At 44.1% G+C, this 21348-nt stretch overlaps 2 protein-coding genes across 2 annotated transcripts; one reads left to right on the plus strand and one right to left on the minus strand.

Annotated features, from left to right (window-relative positions):
* Positions 1 to 3746: 3746 nt before the first annotated feature.
* LOC124705864 (UDP-glycosyltransferase 88A1-like) lies at positions 3747 to 5195 on the minus strand. Its single transcript, XM_047237558.1, has one exon. The coding sequence runs from the start codon at positions 5193 to 5195 to the stop codon at positions 3747 to 3749; it is 1449 nt and encodes a 482-aa protein (XP_047093514.1).
* A 13992-nt stretch (positions 5196 to 19187) lies between these two features.
* Positions 19188 to 20548, plus strand: LOC124705339. The gene is made up of 3 exons (XM_047237074.1): positions 19188 to 19231; positions 19329 to 19616; positions 19695 to 20548. The coding sequence occupies exons 2-3, from the start codon at positions 19398 to 19400 to the stop codon at positions 19866 to 19868; spliced, it is 393 nt and encodes a 130-aa protein (XP_047093030.1). The 5' UTR covers positions 19188 to 19231; positions 19329 to 19397; the 3' UTR covers positions 19869 to 20548.
* Positions 20549 to 21348: the final 800 nt, after the last annotated feature.

The raw sequence follows: 21348 nt of genomic DNA on the forward strand, positions 1-21348 counted from the left end.
CTATCGCTCGCGCATCCCGCTGTACTACACCCAGGCGTAGTGCATGGCACCGAAGGCGCCGCCTCTACAAAGGCCGTCGGTAAGAACCGCGTCAGCCCACTCGCGCTCCGGCTTGTCAAGCGTCGGTGGACGCACACGCTCGGCCATGCCTCCTTCTGTCGGCGTCGTCGTCCACGACAAACAACGGCGCAAGGCTTCCGCCCCAACTCGGAGGATGCCGGGGGAATCTGTCCAATGCCGGTGCGTCAAGGAGGAGGACGCTGGTCCCTCAGCGCCGCCTTCATCGGTGAAGAGGCGATGGTGGGAGATGGAAGCGGAGGCGCATGCGGCTCTCTGTGGCGGAGATGACCTGGAGGACTTCCCCGTGCAACACTTCATCATTGGCTGCTCCGTCGAGGAGGACTACCGGCAGTTGACACTCGACCCGAGGCAGGCGGCGATGTGGTCTGCCATGGACCACGGCGAGAACTTCGTCGACCTCGCCGGTCCTTCTGAGCTGCCGGCGCCAAAGGAGGAGGAGGACGACGACATCGACGACGCGGAGAACCTCGACTTCAACGCCTTCGACGCACGCTGCTGCTAGTTTTTTTTTAGTTTTTAGTTCAAATTCGAATCACTTTTATATAAAACTTGTCTAAATTCGTATGTATTTTGCTTTTTAAAAAGGTTTTTATATTTGAATTACACCGGGGCTATCGTATGGGGGATGCCAGTGTGGGAACACCTTTCTCAAATGGAAGATGCAGTGCTAACTCCCCCCATACAGCAGTGTCGGCGCTCTTATCGGCGCCTATTTGGGAGCCGGCGGTGAAGATGCTCGAAGGGCACATATACAAAGGAAGGAAGAAGTATCAACCAGTCACCTCCGTGAAACCACGTCAGCACACGTCTGTGAAGCTATCACTGAGATTCGCCCCTACCCAACGCAGCAGTAGCCTTGCGATGTGAGCATGCAGTACATGGCAGCCCACACCGGTCCAATCTGCTCCCAGCTTCTCTTCCTCTTGCGCTTTTCCATCTTTTCTCTCCCTTCTTCTTTTCCCGCCTCCTATGCAGGCAGCGGCTTCCTCACCGGAACCACTTTTTAGCCTACACGAGTGGCATCCAAACCTAGTTAAATCTATGGGGAAGTAAGCTGGAGTATACCATTGGCCATGCCCTAAGTGATCGTAGGTTGGTGTTTTAAGTGTATGATGACCAATCCTATGCGCACTGAAAAGTTCAAATACCCACCATATATTTTATTCTTTTTCGAATTGCTGCATGGGTTGCTAAAAGTGGAAACAAAAGAAGAAATGTATTTTTTTTGGGTGGAGATTTTTGGCTCCCGGATTTAAGTAATCATGTGTAAAAAGAAAGAAAAGAAAAAATCTAGATGTAGCCAATAATGTACCTGACACAACGTGCAAAATATAAATTTCAAATAGCTTGTAGTTTGAGATAAACAAAAATAACAAAAGTATAGATGTATATGCATATTTTCAAATCTCCAAATTTAATCGATATTGATTTTGTTATTTTTTGTGTAGCCCACTATATAAACAATTTTGCATTGCATTTTTCATGATTATAGCTTACATCATTGACTATCTAAATTTATTTCGTAATACTTTATATTTATTATTTCGATTTTTGAAAAATAATTGAATAAAGGGATCACTTGAGCTCCGGAACCAAAGACACTTCCAATTTTTTTAAGAAAGAACACTACTCCCTCGGTCAACCAATAAGTTTACTTCTAAATTTTGAAAAAACTCAAACTTTTATAAATTTGACCAATTTCGTAGAGAAGAATAGCAACATCAAACTAATGCATTATGTAGCTACATTTTAAAATAGATTTAGGAATATTAATTTAGTGTCATGATTGTTGATAATTGTTTTTCTAAAGTTAGTCCAATTTTAATAACTTAGACTTATAATAAAAACTAGAAATACACTAATTCCAGATAAAGGGAGTAGGAACATGTACAAAATTAGCGTTAGGCACATAACGGTTTTCTCCGCTACCACCGTTGCAAATTTTTCTCTCCTCTTCCCTTGCCGATGCCGCCTCATGCCGATGTGGTTTTCTGACACAACATCTTTGAAGATCGAGTAGATCGTGTATGGGATGGAGTGCGGATTGTTTGAGCTACGTCTCAGCATGCCATGAGATGGTGCTGATACGTGCAAGGCTTCGTGGCACCGTGATGCATGTGTTTGCAGGGGGCTGGTGGTGGCATGGCCATATGTAGTTGTGTGGTGTCGCCCCGATACGGTGATAGACCCATACTTCGGAACCCTGAATAATTAAAAAAACAGTTGGTAGGGATGGGTCCGCCCCCTCCTTCATGACCCTGGGGTAGGGTCGCCAAAACATATGACGACAGAGACCTAGGGTTAAGACCTCCGGAGAACAGATACAACAAACTCTACTCTCCCATTGCTCCATTCCATCCCATCATCCCAATTGTTACCTCCGAAAGCAGAACATTTGTGGCTTCGAAACAGCAGAACTCCAGGAACTGGTTCTACCCAAGAAAAAAATTAGCGCGTTATAACAAAATAGCGTTGGCTGGAAAATATGCTATTAACGTGCTAATAGCACGTTATAGCGCCGGAATGACGTAGCGTGGTCTGTCCAGAAATTCTATAGCGTGCTATTAGCGCGCTATTTTTTTCCATGGTTCTACCTGATCCAAGTGTACCGGAAAAATGGATGTTGCAATATCGGTTGGCTAGACTGTATTCGGCTCGGAGACTTTTGAGGGGTTTGACTTGTTCTGGCGATGGTAGTTTCCACAAGGGATGTCTGGCCTAGACCTTGAGCAGCTTTGACCGGGATAAAAGATTATTTTCTGTTCAAAAATAAATAACCTAGATTTACATGTATCTAGATGTATTTCAATTCGTAAATACATATAAATTTAGACAAATCCGAGCCACTTATTTTCCTACAGGGAAATACTATTTAAAAAAGGCAACAAAGAGAGTATTGTCGATGATACACTAAACACCAGTACATCGTGTGCACAGGATAGCTTATTTTGCAAAACATTTGCATTAAATTATTTAAGTTGCATTTGTGGTATGCTCAAATAACTAGAACTCAAAGAAGCATTAAAACGTTTATACAAAAGAATGTTAAAAATCTTAGAGTGAATTTCACTTTTTACCCCGTAGTTCTGCAGTTGTGACACTAATTTCCCCGTTGAATAAAAAATCATCTAGATTATGCATTTTAGAATATTTGGACCCTCAGTTTCTTGTGCGTATTCATTGGGTAAGCTATGAGGTGATTACCTGGTTTTAAAAATATATGTACGGGAACAAGGAATGAAACAATTGAATAAGAGAAATCTGGACATAATCGTAGATGAGGGCCTCCAATATTTACACATTTTGTCGCACCACATCGGCGAAATACGCCGGTCCTATCTAACAAAAACAAACAAAATGCTAACTTGGGGTAAAACCATGTTTAAGAACTCCTAGATGGGATATTTTTGTAAAAGTTGCGCTAAATGGGGTATTATGTGTCACAAATGCGCAACTATAGGGTAAAAATTGGAATTCACTCAAAATCTTAAGTTTTGTATGACCATGACATCTACAACAACTAAGGATCCGTGTAATTCTCAAATGATTATTCTTATCTTTTTGAACGAGTCGAATGCTTATTCATCGACGTACTGAAAGTAGCCTTACATGATAACTTGGCCTGGCACCATACTCAAGCGGTCGCAAATTGCAGGTTACATCACTCACCAATCTGCACTCCGATATTCTCCACATCCAACAGAAACTGGAGGAAGGATGCTCGTGAGTCGTGACGAGCCCCCTTCCTCCATTGCCGCCCTGGCCTCTTCTTTGCGAGCAGCCACCCGCGCCCTTAGCTGCCTGCCATCTGCACCCTCTATAACAAACCTCACCTTGGCCTCCACCTCGTCCGCCTTCACAAAACCCCCCATGTACCCATCCAGCTCCACCGCGATGCTCATCTCCTCCAACATACACACCTTGTTCATCTTCTGCTCCGCTTCTAGCGGCCAACACAACATTGGGACGCCCGCCACCACGGACTCTAGCACCGAGTTCCAGCCGCAGTGCGTAACGAATGCACCAGTCGCACGGTGCCGGAGTACGTCCACCTGCGGCGCCCACGACTTGATGACGAGGCCCTTGTCCTTGGTCCGCTCTAGGAACCCCTCTGGCATGAGCGCGTGGAGATCCGGCTCTGGACGCACCTCCAAGTATTTCTCCGGGTCATGGCTTCCGGCCGGCGTGCGCACAGACCATAGGAAGTGTTGTCCGGACCTCTCTAGGCCAACGGCTATCTCCTGGAGCTGCTCCACGGAGAACGTGCCCATGCTTCCGAAGCAGAGGAACACGATGCTGCGTTCCGGCTGCAAATCCAGCCACTTAAGGCACTCATTGCTCGCCGCTCCGTTGTCATCCTTGGAGCCCTTGCCAACCAACGGGCCGACGCAGTATATCGGAGGCAGGATCCGGCCAGGGACACAGAGAGGGTCCTTGAGTGACTGCACCGCCCGGGTCTCCAACGACTCGAATGTGTTCACAAGAACGCCCATCGTCTCAGTGTTGCGCTTCCAGGTGCTGGTCATTGCCTTGCACATCTCCTCCTCCGGGTGCTCCAGTAGCTCTTTGATGAGATGAGATGCCGGCATCGGCGGAACACCGAGGAAATGAAGCGGTGTGTCCCCAATTTCCTTCAAGCCGGTCTGCCTGCTGGCTATCAATGCAGGAAACTGGGTCAGGATAGACAGACATGACGCGCTTGAGGCGAAGAACGTGTATACCGGGATACCGAGCTTAACGCAGACATCGAGAGCGTGGCTGCAGAACATGTCAATGACAACAGAGTGCAAGCTTTCCTGGGGCAAGGAGCGGAGGAAGGCTTCGAGCAGCTCGTTGTAATCGCGCAAGAGCTGGAGAATGAGTAGGAAAGGGTGTTTGCCGGAGGCAAACATGTCTGGAAGAGGGAGTGCCTGGAGGACATGGAAGGAGATGGACGGGTTGGAGGCGGCAATACGCTTGATGGCGGTGGCGCCGGAGTCGGACGACTTGAAGGGCGGCTCGACAAGCACCATGGTGACATGGTAGCCATGCTTGAGGAAGACGTTGGCGAGCTCCGTCATGGGGCCGGCATGACCGACATCGCAGCCGGGGTACATGACAACTGTCTGCTTCATCTTGTCCATGTAGGAGGGGTGTGGTTGGACTTGCTCAACACCCCTATTGGAAATAGAGATGTTTTGGGATCTTTTGGGAGATGGCAGTGGAATGCTAAGCCGTTGTAGTGCGCTTACTTATAGCCCTGTTCTGCCTTGCGGGTGAAGTATTTTGGACCTAGAAAGTCAGTGATCTACCTTGAAGTCTCTAAGTACTAAGTAGTAAAGTAATTTGTGGAAGCAGTGGTTGATTAGTTCCAGCGTGGTAATGTTCCTGGTAGCTGCAGCTTGGATATGTCATACCGTATGACTCATACGTGGGTTTCCTAACTGATCAAGCATACACATGCTAGAGGTTGAATCGGTACGGGGCGGGTAGGTTGTACGTAGCCCATCTCTAGGAATATTTTTATGGCGTGATTAACTTTCAGAGAATTAAGCTAATGCTCGATGTTATTGAGTCTTAATTGCAGCTGACGTTGCAACTCAGAGGTAGCATGAATCACAAAGCAATCAAATGATCTAGAGCAGTTGCACGCAATCAGATATTTTGAACTTTTTTTCTCAGTTGCAACTATATTTACAACTAAAAAAAATTTAGTTGCAACTCATATTACAACTGATGCTAGCACAAACAAATTGGGATCATATGGTTAAAAAGTCAACTAACAAAAAGCTAATTCTCAGTCACGCGAATCAGCAAAACGATATGTTCTATATTTCCAATTTTATTATCAATTTCCTGTTTTTAATAGCAGGAGCCTTAGCTCCGGAAGATCAAAAGGGTATTATCGCCTCATGCTAAGAAGTGATACAACTTCAGTCTGTGCCATCTCAGCGCCGCAGTTTCGTCATTGCCGAGTACGAAACATACTTAACAAAGACAAAAAGAAAACCGACAAACTCTTTGATGTGTTACGCTATGCAAATATCGATGTAGCTTCAAAGCTCTCGGAAGAGTTTGCCTGGTTTATTTTTGTCGTTGTAATATAAAGGGATTTCTATTTTCGTGCCCTTGTATTCTTAGTTGTACTCAGTTTTCTCCAGCCGCTTAGTTTTTCTCAGTTTTTTCCAAGCCCTTGTCTGAAACCCGCAGAAGGAGCTCGGACGGGAGGATTCCCGTTTAGTTGACCGTTTCGTGCTGGCGTGTGGGGCCGCGTCGCGTGGCGCGGAAGGCGTAGACGTTCACTGTCGCGCCGACTTTGGGGAAGGTCCTTCCGATATCCTCAGCATGCGTGAGGAGGCAGTTAAAGTCGGTGTCGCCGATCTCCTAGTGCAGAAGGGGCACTTGTAGACACCTTTGGCGAAGTAGGAGGCGAATTGGCCAACCTGCAGCCTCCGCAGCACCTGCCGAGCCTTGGTGTGCTGATCCTCCTCATCGCTGCCGACATCGCTGCTAGACACCTGATCCATATCAAATGAAAACTATAAGTGAATGAGTTGCAACGATGACGTAACGTGCATGATACCAAAGTTAGGAAAAACAAAGGCAACCTCAGTTAGATTGAACACGATTATATATCTACAGGGACGGGGTTAGCGAACCAAAACTCATGCATAACAGATTTGTACACAACAATCGTTCGCTGAACCCGCCCTGTACAAATTTATGCCCAACGATTCATCATAGGCAAAGAAACAAATTCCATATCTGAATAAATTAACCGAACGACCGAACCACAAATCTTAACTGATTGAGATCACATGATTACTTGCATAAATTAACCGAACGGCCGAACCCCAAATCTTAACTGATTGAGATCCCATGATTACTTGCATAAATCAAGAAGAGATCAAATCAAAATGGAATAAAATCGGCGGAAATATTAACCCAATACTCATCCTACCTACATATCGGCACTAATAGTTACTAGGGAACCAGCAAAAATAGGGTTGAAAAAGGAAATGGGAACAACAAGGGAGCAAACCGTAGTTACCTCGTTCCATGGGTCGTCCATGCAGGTGTCGTAGGGGTTCGCCGGACAGATGTACGACACCTTCTCGTATGGGTCCCATTCCGGTGGGATCTGACCGCCACCGGCGGCAGCCTCCGATGCACCGGTGGGAGTCGCCAATGCACCTGCGGCGGCGATGGATGTAGAGGGGACGACGTCGAAGATGGGGGCGCCGTGCTTAGAAGGGACGGTGTCGAGGACGGAGGACGGATTCACATTCTCCTTGTCCATCGCCGACAGAGAAGAGGGAGAGGTTTTTTTTGCTTTGGAGAAGATGATGGGACATGAGAGGCGGCGTTGCGTGAGGGAGTGAGTGTGATAGTGAGATAGTGCGAGGAGGCGAACATGGAGAGGCATATATAAAGGCGAAGGGTCCTAAATGCGACCCGCGTCCTACGCGTCCACGGTTGCACGTCTGCACGTCTTCGACTTCTGCACCGCGACCGGCGTCCTACGCGTCAACAATTGTACATCTTCCACTTCTGCACCGCAACACGCGTCCTCGAGTCTAACCCTCGAAATTTAGATATACTCAGGTATACCCTCGAGTCTTATACTAGCATTTTTTTGTGTGCTCAGTTTTCCACTTGAGTGCTAATACTGGCTACTGCAATATACTCAGTTTTACCCTCATGTGGCTGGTCAACACAGAGTCAACAAATGGGATTAAGCTAGTTAAATGAGTCATTTAATGTGCAAAAAATTCCAAAAAAGATAAAACCATAGTGGCACTTACTCATGGAGTCTTCTTACGCGGCCTGCCACGTTGGGAACCATAACAATCATAGATAAATCAAGTTTTACCATAAATTGCCACTTCTCAAATCACCTAGTAGCTATGAAGGTTCATGGCTTTCCACAATAAGCCCTTCCCAAAACAGCTTTCCCCAAAACATACTTTGTCTGAATGAGGCCACAATTTTCACACTCATGTATATTTGTATTGCAAATAGTTTGAGGTATGCCAAGATGGGTTTCGTTGTACAAAACACGCATTTTCCATTTTTTTAAATCTCATATTTGAATCCCTTAGTCTGTTTACTACTCACGTGCCCTTGGTTTCTTCATACTACTCAGTTTTACCCTCTCCCTTAACAAATTCTCACATACGCTCAACCTTGCCCTGATTGGTCTAGCCCTTGTCACGCGGATCGTGCCCGCCGATCGTTGATCGTATGATCTAACGGGCAGGATAATCCCTCTCTCTGATCGGGGCCACCACCCTCTCTCTCTCTCTGTCAGCGGCTAGCTTCCACCCTCTATGTATGCTAAATACCCAGTTTGCCATCGGATTCAGCAAGTTTGGTTTTCTATATTATTTTTCACGCGCTAAAAATTATAAACTCTTTTAGGTATTACTTTTCACGCAAAAAATGATAAACCATCACCGATATCTTGTAGCCATTACTTTTCACGCAAAAACTAGATTTCGGTGAATGCATTATTTGTCACCCCTCTAACAATTATCAACTCTCTTTAGCATTCCTTTTCTTTTAGGGAATATAGTTTGGGATATAGTTTTGGTTATTTGAAACGTCCCAAAAGTGATATAATTTTGGTATAAACATGAGGCATACATATTTGAGGGATCTCGATGAATGGATTATTTATCACCTCTCTAACAATTATCAACTCTCTTTAGCATTACTTTCTTTTAGGGAATATAGTTTGAGATATAGTTTTGGTTATTTGAAACGTCCCAAAAGTGGTATAATTTTGGTATAAACATCAGGCATACATATTTAAGGGATCTCGGTGAATGGATTATTTATCACCCCTCTAACAATTATCAACTATCTTTAGCATTCCTTTTTTTAAGGAAATATAGTTTAGGGTATAGTTTTGGTTATTTGAAACGTCCCAAAAGTGGTATAATTTTTGTATAAACATGAGGCATACATATTTGTGGGATTTCGGTGAATGCATTATTTGTCACCCCTCTAACAATTATCAACTATCTTTAGCATTCCTTTTCTTTTAGGGAATATAGTTTTAGTAATTTGAAACGGTTCAAAAGTGGTATAATTTTGGTAGAAACATGAGGCATACATATTTGACATATTTGGGGGATTTTGGTGAATGGATTATTTATCACCCCTCTAACAATTATCAACTTTCTTTAGCATTCTTTTTCTTTTAGGGAATATAGTTTGGGATATAGTTTTGGTTATTTGAAACGTCCCAAAAGTGGTATAAGTTTGGTATAAACATGAGACATACATATTTGTGGGATTTCGGTGAATGCATTATTTGTCACCCTCTAAGAATTATCAACTATCTTTAGCATTCCTATATTCCCTAACACGTATTTTTTTTGTAATTTCAGTGAATGCACACACTAACTTTGAAAACAACTACAAGTACATGTAACTGAATAATGGATTTGTAACAAGGGATCCCTTGTAACAACTTCTAGCGCCGATGAGCAGTGATAAGAATTCGATCGCAATTATACAACAAAAAAACAACCAGCCATCAGATTAGCTTGCTTCTTCAACTCGATCAGCTGCCTTAACTGCTTGTTTATTTTCTTCAGTTCTCCCTTCACTTCCACCAGTTCTGCATTGGGAGCATTAGGCATAATCGGAACGGCTCCTCTTTCCGCCGCATTCTCTACAGCAAGTCCCCCCCTCCCAAATTGCGCTCCCCAATAGCGCCAATTGATTCCTGCAATTGAAGCATCTGAACGTACACATCGATCCACTCGAAATACCTGCATTTCTTCAGGATCTGAAAACAACAACGTGAACCCTAAATCCTAAATTCGAGGGAATAACAAGAAAATCGAGAGAAAACAGTGCAATTAGAGCGAGATCTAACCTTATCCCCCTCTCTATATGGCAAGCTCTCGCATGCAAGGAACTCACGTCCACGGTTGCCGTTATCGTCCGTCTTACAGATCGACCGCTTCAGAGGCTCCTGGCGTGGGCAGTCAGGGCATCTTGTCAAAGGCACGTGTCCATACTGCGGCCATGAAGAACAGGAGGTCGAAGAGAAACTAGACATCACCCGCCTGCTGGAGAAGGGTTGCCGCTGGCGGAGAAGAAGAACAATGGGGCGCGGGGAAAGAAAGGGGAAGCAATGGCAGGGGCACAGGTGCGGGGCTGGCTCGGGCTCCCATTTTGCAGCGATCACCTGTGTAAGATGTGGGTCCGACGCGCTAACGTGGACAAGTTATGGGTCCCACGATGATCTGGATAAGTGGAGACGTGTCCACTGCGGGGCACCAACAGCGGCCCCACTTGCCAGCACCAACCAACGGTCAACTTAACGGGATTCCTCCCGTCTGAGCTCCTTGTGAGAATTTCAGACAAGGGCTTGGGGAAAACTGAGGAAAAACTAAGCGGCTGGGGGAAACTGAGCACAACTAAGGACCCGTGGGCACGAAAATAGAAATCCCTAATATAAATGGTGACTTGACGCGTGCCATCCATACCAAAAAAAGACATGTGGCATCAGCGACGAAGGATACAAAAATCAAAGGTAAGGAGAACCCTGAAAAAATGATACAAATACCAAAATATAAACCTAACACATTAGTAATTCAAGGTTCTAACAGAATCACTTAATACACTAAAAATAGAAAAATATTTCACTATAAGTAGAACCTAAAAAGATAACAATAATATCAGCTCAATGGCAAAGCTTTAGCTCTTTTTTAAAAATATTTTGTAACTCAAACAATCAAAATATTTGAATATCCCTCGTCTAGTGCACAATTCACTCTTTGATGATCATTATTTCTGGGAAATCCCTTTCGATTGTTGATGCCGCTACCGGTAAAACCAACACCATCTCAGTAATGTGATAATATGATAATATGATGAAAAGAAGCTTGGCATGCCTTTCAAGAAATCTCTAAAATCCCCAATTCTGCGAGTATGAATAATGAATAGCTCGAGATTATTTTGTATATACTAATGTTCGGTCAATGTTATTTTTTTGTAAAGCAATGTTACTCACACTGAACCTAAATTATGTGTTTATGTTTGGGGTACATATCCATGTTGTTTCGTTCTTCGTAATTGATTTTACGCAGTGTTCACTAAAATAAGCATAACTTTCTATTCCGCATTCCATTTTCAGCGTACGACCACTTAAATCGTTTAGAAACAAACACGCATCTTTATTGTGAGACTAGTTGAATGCTCGTGCGTTGCTACAGAGTATAATTTTATTTTAGAAAAGATAAGCAAAATTATAATAGAATCTGTGTGGATTATTCTCAACTTCCACCCCTCTTACAATCACCTGCCCCCTTCCTCAGGATCAACAGAAATCAAATGGTTTGCTCCCTTCTTCTTACATAATAATTGCACACACTCCAACTCCTCTCCTGATGTTTGCATATCTTTGTACGTGAAAACTTCATCCCAAAATGGACCACATTTAAAACTATTTAAAAATGGTCTCTTTTCATGAAGCCCAGGGCAGAGGCACCATGCTTGTTAGCATGCCGGTGCATGCCTAGTGCGCCATGATGTATGGCGGGACAGTGACCTCAACCTAGGAGCCATACTATATATCATGGCGTCCTAGCATGGGGCGTTATGCAAAGAGGATATTTCCTGAATACTTTTCAAGTTGAATCTATTTTGTTCTAGAGTTTTTTAAAAAAAAGACATTTTCTCCATTTTCACTCTTTATAAAGTATCCGGCCATCATTTCGGTTCTGCTTTTGTTGCCCTGGCACCAGCGCTTACTTTCCACGTACCATTTGTCATCTCATACAATTGTGTTGGACAAAATTTTAAGACCATCCTTCCCACCAATAGAGCCCACACATGGATGAAGAAGGATGGAGATCATGGAACAGGTGTAAAAGTTCACCTAAATTTGGCGGTCAAAACGAAGAAGCAACGTTGTAGAGTCTTCGACTGGCAACTGCAATTGACTACTACATCCTGGCGAGGCCATCACTCCCAGACACTAATTGTACTTCTGCAAAACAAAAGATGAGGAATAACATATGCTTCTTTACATCAGTAGAACATTTCAAGAGGGTGTTTCATCTAACCAGATACCAATGCCCTATAATTATTTATGTGTCATTTCACATACAAGCAATGAAAAAAAAAACACTTGGCCCCATTTTTCTTCCTTTTCCATCAACGTGATACTGAGATCTCATTAGTATGTAAGCATCCACACTAACAACTAAGCATTCTATACTGAAAATTATTCTTAACCAAAAGCAGCATGAATGGTTTTCCAAATAAGACGTCGTTGGCCAAGGAAAACTCAATGACCTACCAAATCTAACAACACAAATTCATTTTTCTCCATCACAAACATTCAGCTAGATCTTTACTGATAAAGTGTCTTGGGATAGATGATGTTGTGCACCCCTCCTATGGTGTCAAAAGAATTTAAAACAATAATCTATATGCAAGGTAGAACTTTTCAACAAATTCAAAAATTGGTTTTTGAATAATGAAACACACACATGATTACTTCTAATTAAAATCCAGAAATAATATATTTAGCTCCTCCCCCACTATAGCACAGATACATATGCAACATGAAAATACATCAACTGAATTAAAGCGTCAATTTATTTAGAAATGGAAGGATTACAACACAACAAAATAGATCATTAAAGAGAAAGATAAAAAAATAGAAGAACAAAGTATAAAGAAATTCCCAAAATATTTTCCCAAAATATTTCTATCACAAAACCTTGTTGGTAACCTGCCCAACACATATCAAGCTAACCTCCAGAATGACACAAATTCAAGATCCGGTCCAATTCAAGTGAGATATGCCTAGGAAGAATGCCAAAAACTACCAGACCCCACCTTCTTGCAGGACATAGCCATAGAATCCCTTCCATAGAGATGCTAATGGTGAAGGTAAATACGAGGCCCGGAAAAAAAAGATTTAAACGCCACTCCTAGAAGCTTAGGATTGTTGACGCCCAACCTAGATTTCTGTTAACCCTGGAGCGACTACCATGATCTGTTGGTTCCTTGTCGAGGAGGTTGCTTAGCGAAAAAAAAGTGAATAATGTCTGGTAAAAATAAGTGATGGAAAACTATGTCTTTCTGCAAGAATATTCCGAGAGTATGATTTGAGTTGTCTAAAACGATATAAATTACTTGTTTAGCAAGATAATATACAGATGAATATTATACTAATTAAGTATATATATGAAAAGAAAAAAAACAAATATGACAGTTTTAGGCCATAGAAACATATGTTTGCATGGGTGTACATTGGAGGTTATTCTACAAGGTTTCAGCATTTAATTAATCTAATCCTTAATATTCATGTAGCAACCTTCAAGGGACTTCAACATGTTACTGGTTAGCTTCATTTGATTATATTTGTGCTTCAGCATCCAACATAAGCATAGAAATCAACTATTGATACTCAATATCAATAGTTGACAGATCAAAAATGATAGGAACATATTGCAGTATACTTGAGCAGATAAATTCTCCATCCATGCCATTATTTAGATTAGATATCTTTTGACATTTTCTACAGCTGAATTCCAGGTTTGTAGGAACCAAACAATTACTTCATATGCACATTTTGTTTCCAGAAAAAACGCAAACTAATTTCATAAGATCCATTGTTTCCATATACTCATATCGTGAGTATCCAAATCCTCCAGGATTGCATACACGTTCAGAGCAATACATTTCACGCCACACATATGATATATATACTTGTATCATTATGGATTATATTCCTCAAATAATGGCATGCGTGCACCTAAGACAACGCTGACGATGCGATGCACTTCCTGATCTCTTCTCCGAGACGGCAGCGAGCTTATCCGGGTTGTGGCCGACGAGCACGAGGACGGAGGCGACAGTGGAAGGACAGCTTAGGGCCCGTAGCGGCAGCGCAGGGGATCGCCCATGGCATAGAGTGGTGTGGCTGGCGACGAAGTGTTGGGGAGACAAGATGTTGATGCACATATGTCTTAACCGTGGGGTAATTTTGTCCTGATTCAGGCAGGTTCGTGCATGGTAAATATCTTGATTGTTTTCCATTTAGTGTGGCATCTAGGTGCTTGTGACGATTGCTTTGCTTGATTGTGGCACCCGTACTTAAATTCACTATTTATTCTTTGATTTTTCTATTTACTTCCTTATATGTCAGGTGCGGTTGTTTACTTCCTTATATATTAGGTTCGGTGGTACGGTGTTGATTGTTTATTTGTGAGCGAACGAACGGCCTAGATGCTCTAAATGTTTGACATCAAACACTTTTGATGATGTACGGACTGCAATATAATAGTAAAGATTTTGTTTACTTCCTTATATGTCAGGTGCGGTTGTTTACTTCCTTATATATTAGGTTCGGTGGTACGGTGTTGATTGTTTATTTGTGAGCGAACAAACAGCCTATGTGCTCTGAATATTTGACATTAAATATTTTTGATGACGTACGGACTGCAATATAATAGTAAAGATTCGCCCGGCATAGAGAATTGCCAAATGTGCTCTCGCAAACATTAATTTTTTTGTCAAGTGTTTTACCACAACACGGGCATGCTTTAGTTGGAGCTGATAGGAGTGACTGTTTCAAACACTCCATCGAAAGAATTATTCAGATGATTAATGGGTGGAAGGAAAAACTACTATCATTGGGTGGAAAGGAAATTCTCCTGGAGGCTGTGGCGCAAGCTATTCCTGTATATGCTATGTCTGTCTTCCAACTCCCTAAGGGAATTTGCAAGGGAATGATGGATGCTATCTCCCAGTTCTGGTGGGATGATGATGAAAATTCAAAGAAGATGCATTGGATGGCCTGGTGGAAACTCTGCTATCCAAAAAAAAAAAGGGAGGTGTGGGCTTTAGAGATTTTCAGTCTTTTAACCTTGCTATGTTGGCTAAGCAGGGATGGAGACTAATCAATGATCCTACTTCCGTATGTGCTCGTGTGCTTGGTGCAAAGTACTACCCATTCTAAACGCGGGGCCGAAGGCTGGATCTTCATTCACATGGCAAAGCATTCTAGCTGGCCTAACCACATTTAAACATGGGTATATTTGGCGAGTAGGAAACGGTGAAAAAATTAAAATCTGGGAATATCCATGGATTCCATCAAGTGCTAATAGAAGAATACTGACCCCTAGAGGGGGCGCCATCTATACGCGGGTGAGTGAACTTCTATGTCCTATCACGGGCCAATGGGATGAAGTTTTATTGAATGATTTATTCAATCCAATTGATGTTACAAGAATTATGCAAATTCCGATCAGCACACATGGGTTTGAGGACTTTATTAGTTGGCATTTCACCAAACATGGACAGTATACAGTCCGATCAGGCTATCATCTACCGTGGCGGCATCAATTTGGTCCGTCTACTGGCCAACTGGCGATCCCTGGAGTCTCGGCCCTGAATCCAGTATGGAAGACCCTATGGCAGTTGAAAATCCCAGCAAAGGTGAAATTTTCTATTTGGCGAGCCCTTCATGGGATAGTTCCTCTCAAAGCAATTCTGGCTAACAGGCACATTGATACATCGGGTTCCTGTCCGGTGTGCAATTTGGATGCAGAGGATATCAGACATCTTCTATTCACCTGCCCGACCGCCATGACAGTTTGGCAATGTATGGGTCTATCTGATATCATCGACGATGCCTTAGTAGAGGACCATGCGGGATCTGCGGTGTTCAAGGCGATTTTATGGCAATGTATGGGTCTATCTGATATCATCGACGATGCCTTAGTAGAGATGTTAAAGGCGATTTTATAGCTGCATCGATAGTTTATATTACTCATTGCCCTAGAGAATCAAATGAGGTTGCGCATTCACTAACTAGGTTTTGCTTTAATGCTAAATCTGATTGTACCTGGGTCGATGAATCCTCTATCTTCCTCCTACAACCTTTTGTAGATGATGTAACTATATTGTGATTGCGGCAGCAGGTTTCTGACGCACTCTTTTCCTTCCACGGTACCTAAGGGGATTGGAAGGTTTTTAATGAGGCGACATGCTGTTTGCTGAATAAAATGGTTTTAAGTTCAAAAAAAAAACACACGGGCAAACCCATCTCTCTTTTTATGGAGTGTGGTTTCCCGCTGCACATAAAACCCCAAAAACTTTTGGGATTTCTATTTTCGTGCCCTCGGGTCCTTAGTTGTGCTCAGTTTTCCCCAGCTCCTTAGTTTTTCCTCAGTTTTACCCAAGCCTTTATCTAAAACCATCACACGTGATGTAACGGCCGGTTGCCCGACGGTTGACCGTTATCTTCTGACTAGTGGGGCCACGTAGAGCCCGTAAAGACACGTCAGACCATCCATCTTTGTTTGACCGTAAGCATCGGTGTATCCCTGACCAAAACGCGCACGAGTGGGGCTTCGGTATATCGAATGACAAGTGGGCCATGGCGCTGATACAATGGGCAATACACGGGTAGGAATATATTTTTAAACGGAGCTCTACAGCGATGGCACGGAGGAGGTGGCCTGCGGGGTGCCGAGATGAGATCGACGTCCACAAAGAACTGCATGAGGCGAGACCAGACGCATTAGATAGATATGAACTAGACGCGTTTAACCATGCAAAGAAGAGAACAAATGGTCGACGACATCGACGACTACCTCAAAACTTTGACTGACCGTGTCCGACACGAACGCGAGCAATGTAGAGAAAACTAGTGTCTCTCCTTTCTGGCATGTATAGATGGGTGCTAGAAGAGTGTGGTGGCGAAGGGAAAGACCTCGCGGTGGTCTGTGGCGTCCAGCATAGCGGGGCGGCGTGGCCGTGCCCACAGCGGCGTGCATGCATGTTCGGCATTGGCATCAGCATGTACGTTCGGCATTGGCCTCGGCGGTATCTCTGGTGTGTCAGTGATCGAATGAGGGGACGGGATTGACGGTGCATCCCGACGGTGACCTAGCAGTGGCGGCGAGCATAGTCGTTCTGACCATGCCGATATCGGCATCGGCATCGTTTGGAGGTTGTGGTGCTCGAATCAAGGTGGGATTTGTTTCTTGTACGCCAAAAGTGATTTGAAACAAGTTTCGTGTTGAAGGTTAGGTAACGAAAGTTTGTAACTAGGAACCCTTGTAACTAAGCCCAAAATTATACTAGCGCCATGGTGAGGTTCTTTTTGATAGAGCTATACGGTTGGGAAAACTTTTTTGACACTTTTTAGATAGGGTTCCTTGTTGTTACACGTATGGCATCATGTATGGAAAATTTGGGGTCATTTGGAGATGTTCGAAAAAATCACTTTGCTTAAACGCATGCCGTTTCGTCTCACTGAAACCAGCTTTTCTAACAAGGTGATTTTTTCTACATTCTCTAAATGACCTCAAATTTCATACAGCTGATCTTCTATACATAGATAGATAGATTGTTTCGTTTTTACATTTTTCGAACTTTTTATTTCCCTTTATAATCCCCAATTGATTTTCAGATTTTGTAAAGTTATGGCATAATGTATGGCATCATTTTCGCCCTAAATTTCAAATTTTGTGAAACTTTCCCTTTTAGATATTCCTTGTTGTTATAGATATGGCATCATGTATGCCAAATTTGGTTAGGTCTCACTGAAACCAGCTTTTGTAACAAGTTAGGTTTTTTCGACCTTCTCAAAAGGGATTTTTTTCTGAGTGTGGATTTTGTACACCCAAGCATGGGTGTGGATGTATTCTGTGCCGTTCATTTGGACTTGGAGATTCGTGCAAAGTTTGTCTGTGTGGAACATTTTCCTCCGCTTCCCTCATTTTTCTGTCATGTCGCTTGCTCCTTTTCTTCCGGCTTTTCGCCGCGCAACACGGTACTTGGCTAGTTGGCTGTTCGTGTCGGGGACATGAGATGAGCTGACTCCCAGAAAATAGTACGGGGCCGGTCCTCCATCCCCAACCTCCCGCCTCCCCTGTTTTTCCTCACGCTCTGGCCATCGCCGTTGCCAGGGAGCCGGCCACACTGCGCCGCCAACGGGCAGGTAGAGTATACGTGCGCCGTCCCCGTGCGCCGTCGCCAGGGAGCCATCCACACCGTGCCGTCGTCGCGCTGGTAGAGTACGCCTTCGCCGTCTCAGTCGCCTTCCCCGTGCGCCGTCGCCGCTGTCGCCACGGAGCTGTCCAAACCGCGCGCCGTCGACCTGTGCCGCCATCGCCAGGGATCCATCCAAACCGTGCGCCGCTGACTCGCAGGTACAGTTCGCCGTGCGCCGTCGCCGTCTCCCCCTTTTCCTTGGAGCTTGTAGTGACGGCGACGCTTGTTGCGTGCAGGCAATGGCCGCGGGGCAACAGCAGGGCGGACAGTTCCCCATTGTTTGGAAGGGGGTGAATCCTCAAGTTTATTTTCCCCTGTACCCGAGTACATCGGCTCGCTGATCCCTCTGCCGGGCGCTTCGCAAGGTGGCGAATTGAGCGTCTCCACCCAAGCAGGCACCGCCGACGACGAGGGAATAGGTGCCGCAGGCACTTGCTTCGACGCCGTGTCCGGGGAAGGAGGGTCGAGCCACGAAGGGTTCGGCGGCGACAAGATGGGCTGCGGCATGGATGAGCGCCTGGCCCCAGATCTCGGCACTGGCATCGACGGTGGCATCGACGGTGCGTCGGTGCCAGTGCCCCATGTGCTACAAGCATCGGCGTCCAAGAGGGTGCTGGCGACGACGATGACGCCAGGATCGTGAAGTCGAGTTCGAAAACAATAAAGTAAGATCGTACAGCCCGTAGTAATAATCTATTATGTCAATTCCAGTTCACTATAAGCTTGAAGTAGTGTACCACATTTTATGAGGAGAAATAATCAAAGCCTGGGCTTCCGAATTCCACTCTGTACCACTTCATCAGGCTTTCTATTATATTGTATTACATCTTTGTAGACAAAACCTGTAAAGACATGTTTCAATTTTCTGCCCAGTTTTGTGCGGAGACATGGTTTTTTTTGCTTAGTAGATGATGTTGTGACGCCGCATACACCAACAAACAACCCGAATGGCATCTTGTAGAGAAAAAAAGGGTAAAGACATGCTTCAAAATTCCTGCCCAGTTTTGTGCGGAGACATGTTTTTTTTGCTTAGTAGATGATGTTTGTGATGATGCATACACTCATTAAGCTTTTGCGATCGTGTTCTTATGTAGATTTAGAGGTCGGTAAGGAAGAACACAAAAACAAGCAGGTAGCAGCATGATAAATGTGCTTTGTATTTTCCTGTTTTGTAACCCTTAATGTAGGCAGACATCTGAGTTCATTTTTTTGTGGTGTTGTGTTTGCAGTGCAATCGAAAAGAGAGAGGTGGCTGGCCTATAGAGAAGCATGCTCGCCGTATCTACACACGGGCAGTGATGAAGCTTTTCAAAGCTGACTTGGAGATGGTACAGAATTTCAATCCACCTAAGGAAATAGAAGCCCAGAGTTTGTACGAGCTGGAGCATTCGTATGCTCATCTCCAGCCCAATTGGGCTCGCACAAAATTCACGGTTCGTGTTGAGGAAGGACATCGCTTTCTATGTGAATGTGGTTTGTTTGGACATTTCGGTGTCGTGTGCGCCCATGTCATTAGGGTGAGTTATCTGATTGCTCACCCATTATGCCGTGCTTAAGGTTTTACTGGCACTGACTAACCATGTACATTCTTGCAGCTGATGATACACCTTGGATTGAATCAGATCCCTGACTTCCACATAATGAAGCGGTGGACAAAATCTGCTAGGGACATTTCGGTTCCAATTGTTGAGGGGCCCGAAGAGACGGAGCTGTCATTGCCAAAGTCTTTTCGGCACAACATAATGTACGTCAACGCTTGGAGCTTGTAAAAATGGGTGATTTAGCAGAGAGTAAGTACTGCATTTTCATGAAACACATCACAACTGCAAAGAAAGAGCTTGGTGAAGACGACACTCCAGTTGCTCCCTTGTACTATTCTAGTGGTGCTGAGGATGATGGGGAGGCTCGGCGGTCGACTAATAGGATAGCCCAGCTTGAAGGGTTGGCTGAGAGTGGGGCAATGACAAGTGATGGTGTGCTTATTAAGGAGCCACTGATTAAGAGGGGGAGAGGTAGGCCCAAGGCAACAAGGTTTAAGTCTTTCCTGGATGGAGGTTGTAAGAAAACAGCGACGAAAGACAAGCAGCAAGAGGGTGATCGGCTGGAGGGTCTTTCCAAGCAGACAACATTTTGCAAACGTTGCAGGAAGCCTGGTCACCACTCTTCTACATGCATGGTGCTTCCTGATGGGAGGACTGATCTTGAACTGGTATTCTTCAGAAGAAGTCACGCAGGCTGAACAAATCTAGCACCTGTGGAGGCACTGGCCATAACTCTGCGACATGTACTGCTGGTGTGGAAGTACCAGATGGTTAGTGCAAGGACTCCAACTATATCTTAACCACTTTCTTGACATTATCTGTTGTTTTTTCAGATGAACTCTGCAATGCCATATCTTAGCTACTGTAAGGGATTTCTATTGTAATTTTCTTAACCTGTTATGTTGCATTTCCAGTTCAGCTCTGCAATGCTACAACTTAGTTATTTTGTCGGTTGAGACATCAGATTGCTCAATTTTGTGGTGTGCACTTCGCACTGTGTTACAACAAATTATTTGTCCAGAGCAAAGTGTTATATGCTGGTAAAGAGAAACTGAACTAACTAGAGGAATGCCAGGCTGAAAATGTTGTATGTGCTTATAATGGATGTGTCTGTTTTCTATTTGCTCATGAGCTCTCCAATTTCACATCTTAGCCATTTCGATGCTACTACCATTTGACAGCTGCAGTCACAGAATACACTCCTACATGGTAGTTTGGAGTGCAAAGTGTTCCCACAAAAGAAATGTGTGCTGCGGAACAGAATACCCTGGCTAGTTGAACAAATGATGGAGAACCATGCTTCGCTGTTGTGGGCATGTAGCTGCACTCTGATGTGGGTCCTGCAGATTTCAAATACAAAAACGCATATGTGACTATGAGTACCACCATAGCTGCTAGCGTCTCCCTATCTGTTTACTCTCGAGCCAGATAGGAATTCCACCCCAGAAAACCCCGTGCTCATCTAGTAGAACACAGATCAAACAGAAGGCAAAAATCCTGGAGATGTCCGACTCACAAAAGCCAGAGGATGAACAGGGATTAACAAAAGGTTAGTGTTCTTCTAAAAATGCAGCAACTCACAGAACAGAAAGCAAAAAACACATACAAGTTGAAAACTTGGCTATTCATTCAAGCTAATAAAACATTCAGAGGTACACCTTGAATACAATTAGAACTACAGCAACAGGCTACACTAGAAAACATCCAA

This window comes from Lolium rigidum, chromosome 4 (genome assembly GCF_022539505.1).
Source record: "Lolium rigidum isolate FL_2022 chromosome 4, APGP_CSIRO_Lrig_0.1, whole genome shotgun sequence".
Classification (NCBI taxonomy): Eukaryota; Viridiplantae; Streptophyta; class Magnoliopsida; order Poales; family Poaceae; genus Lolium; species Lolium rigidum.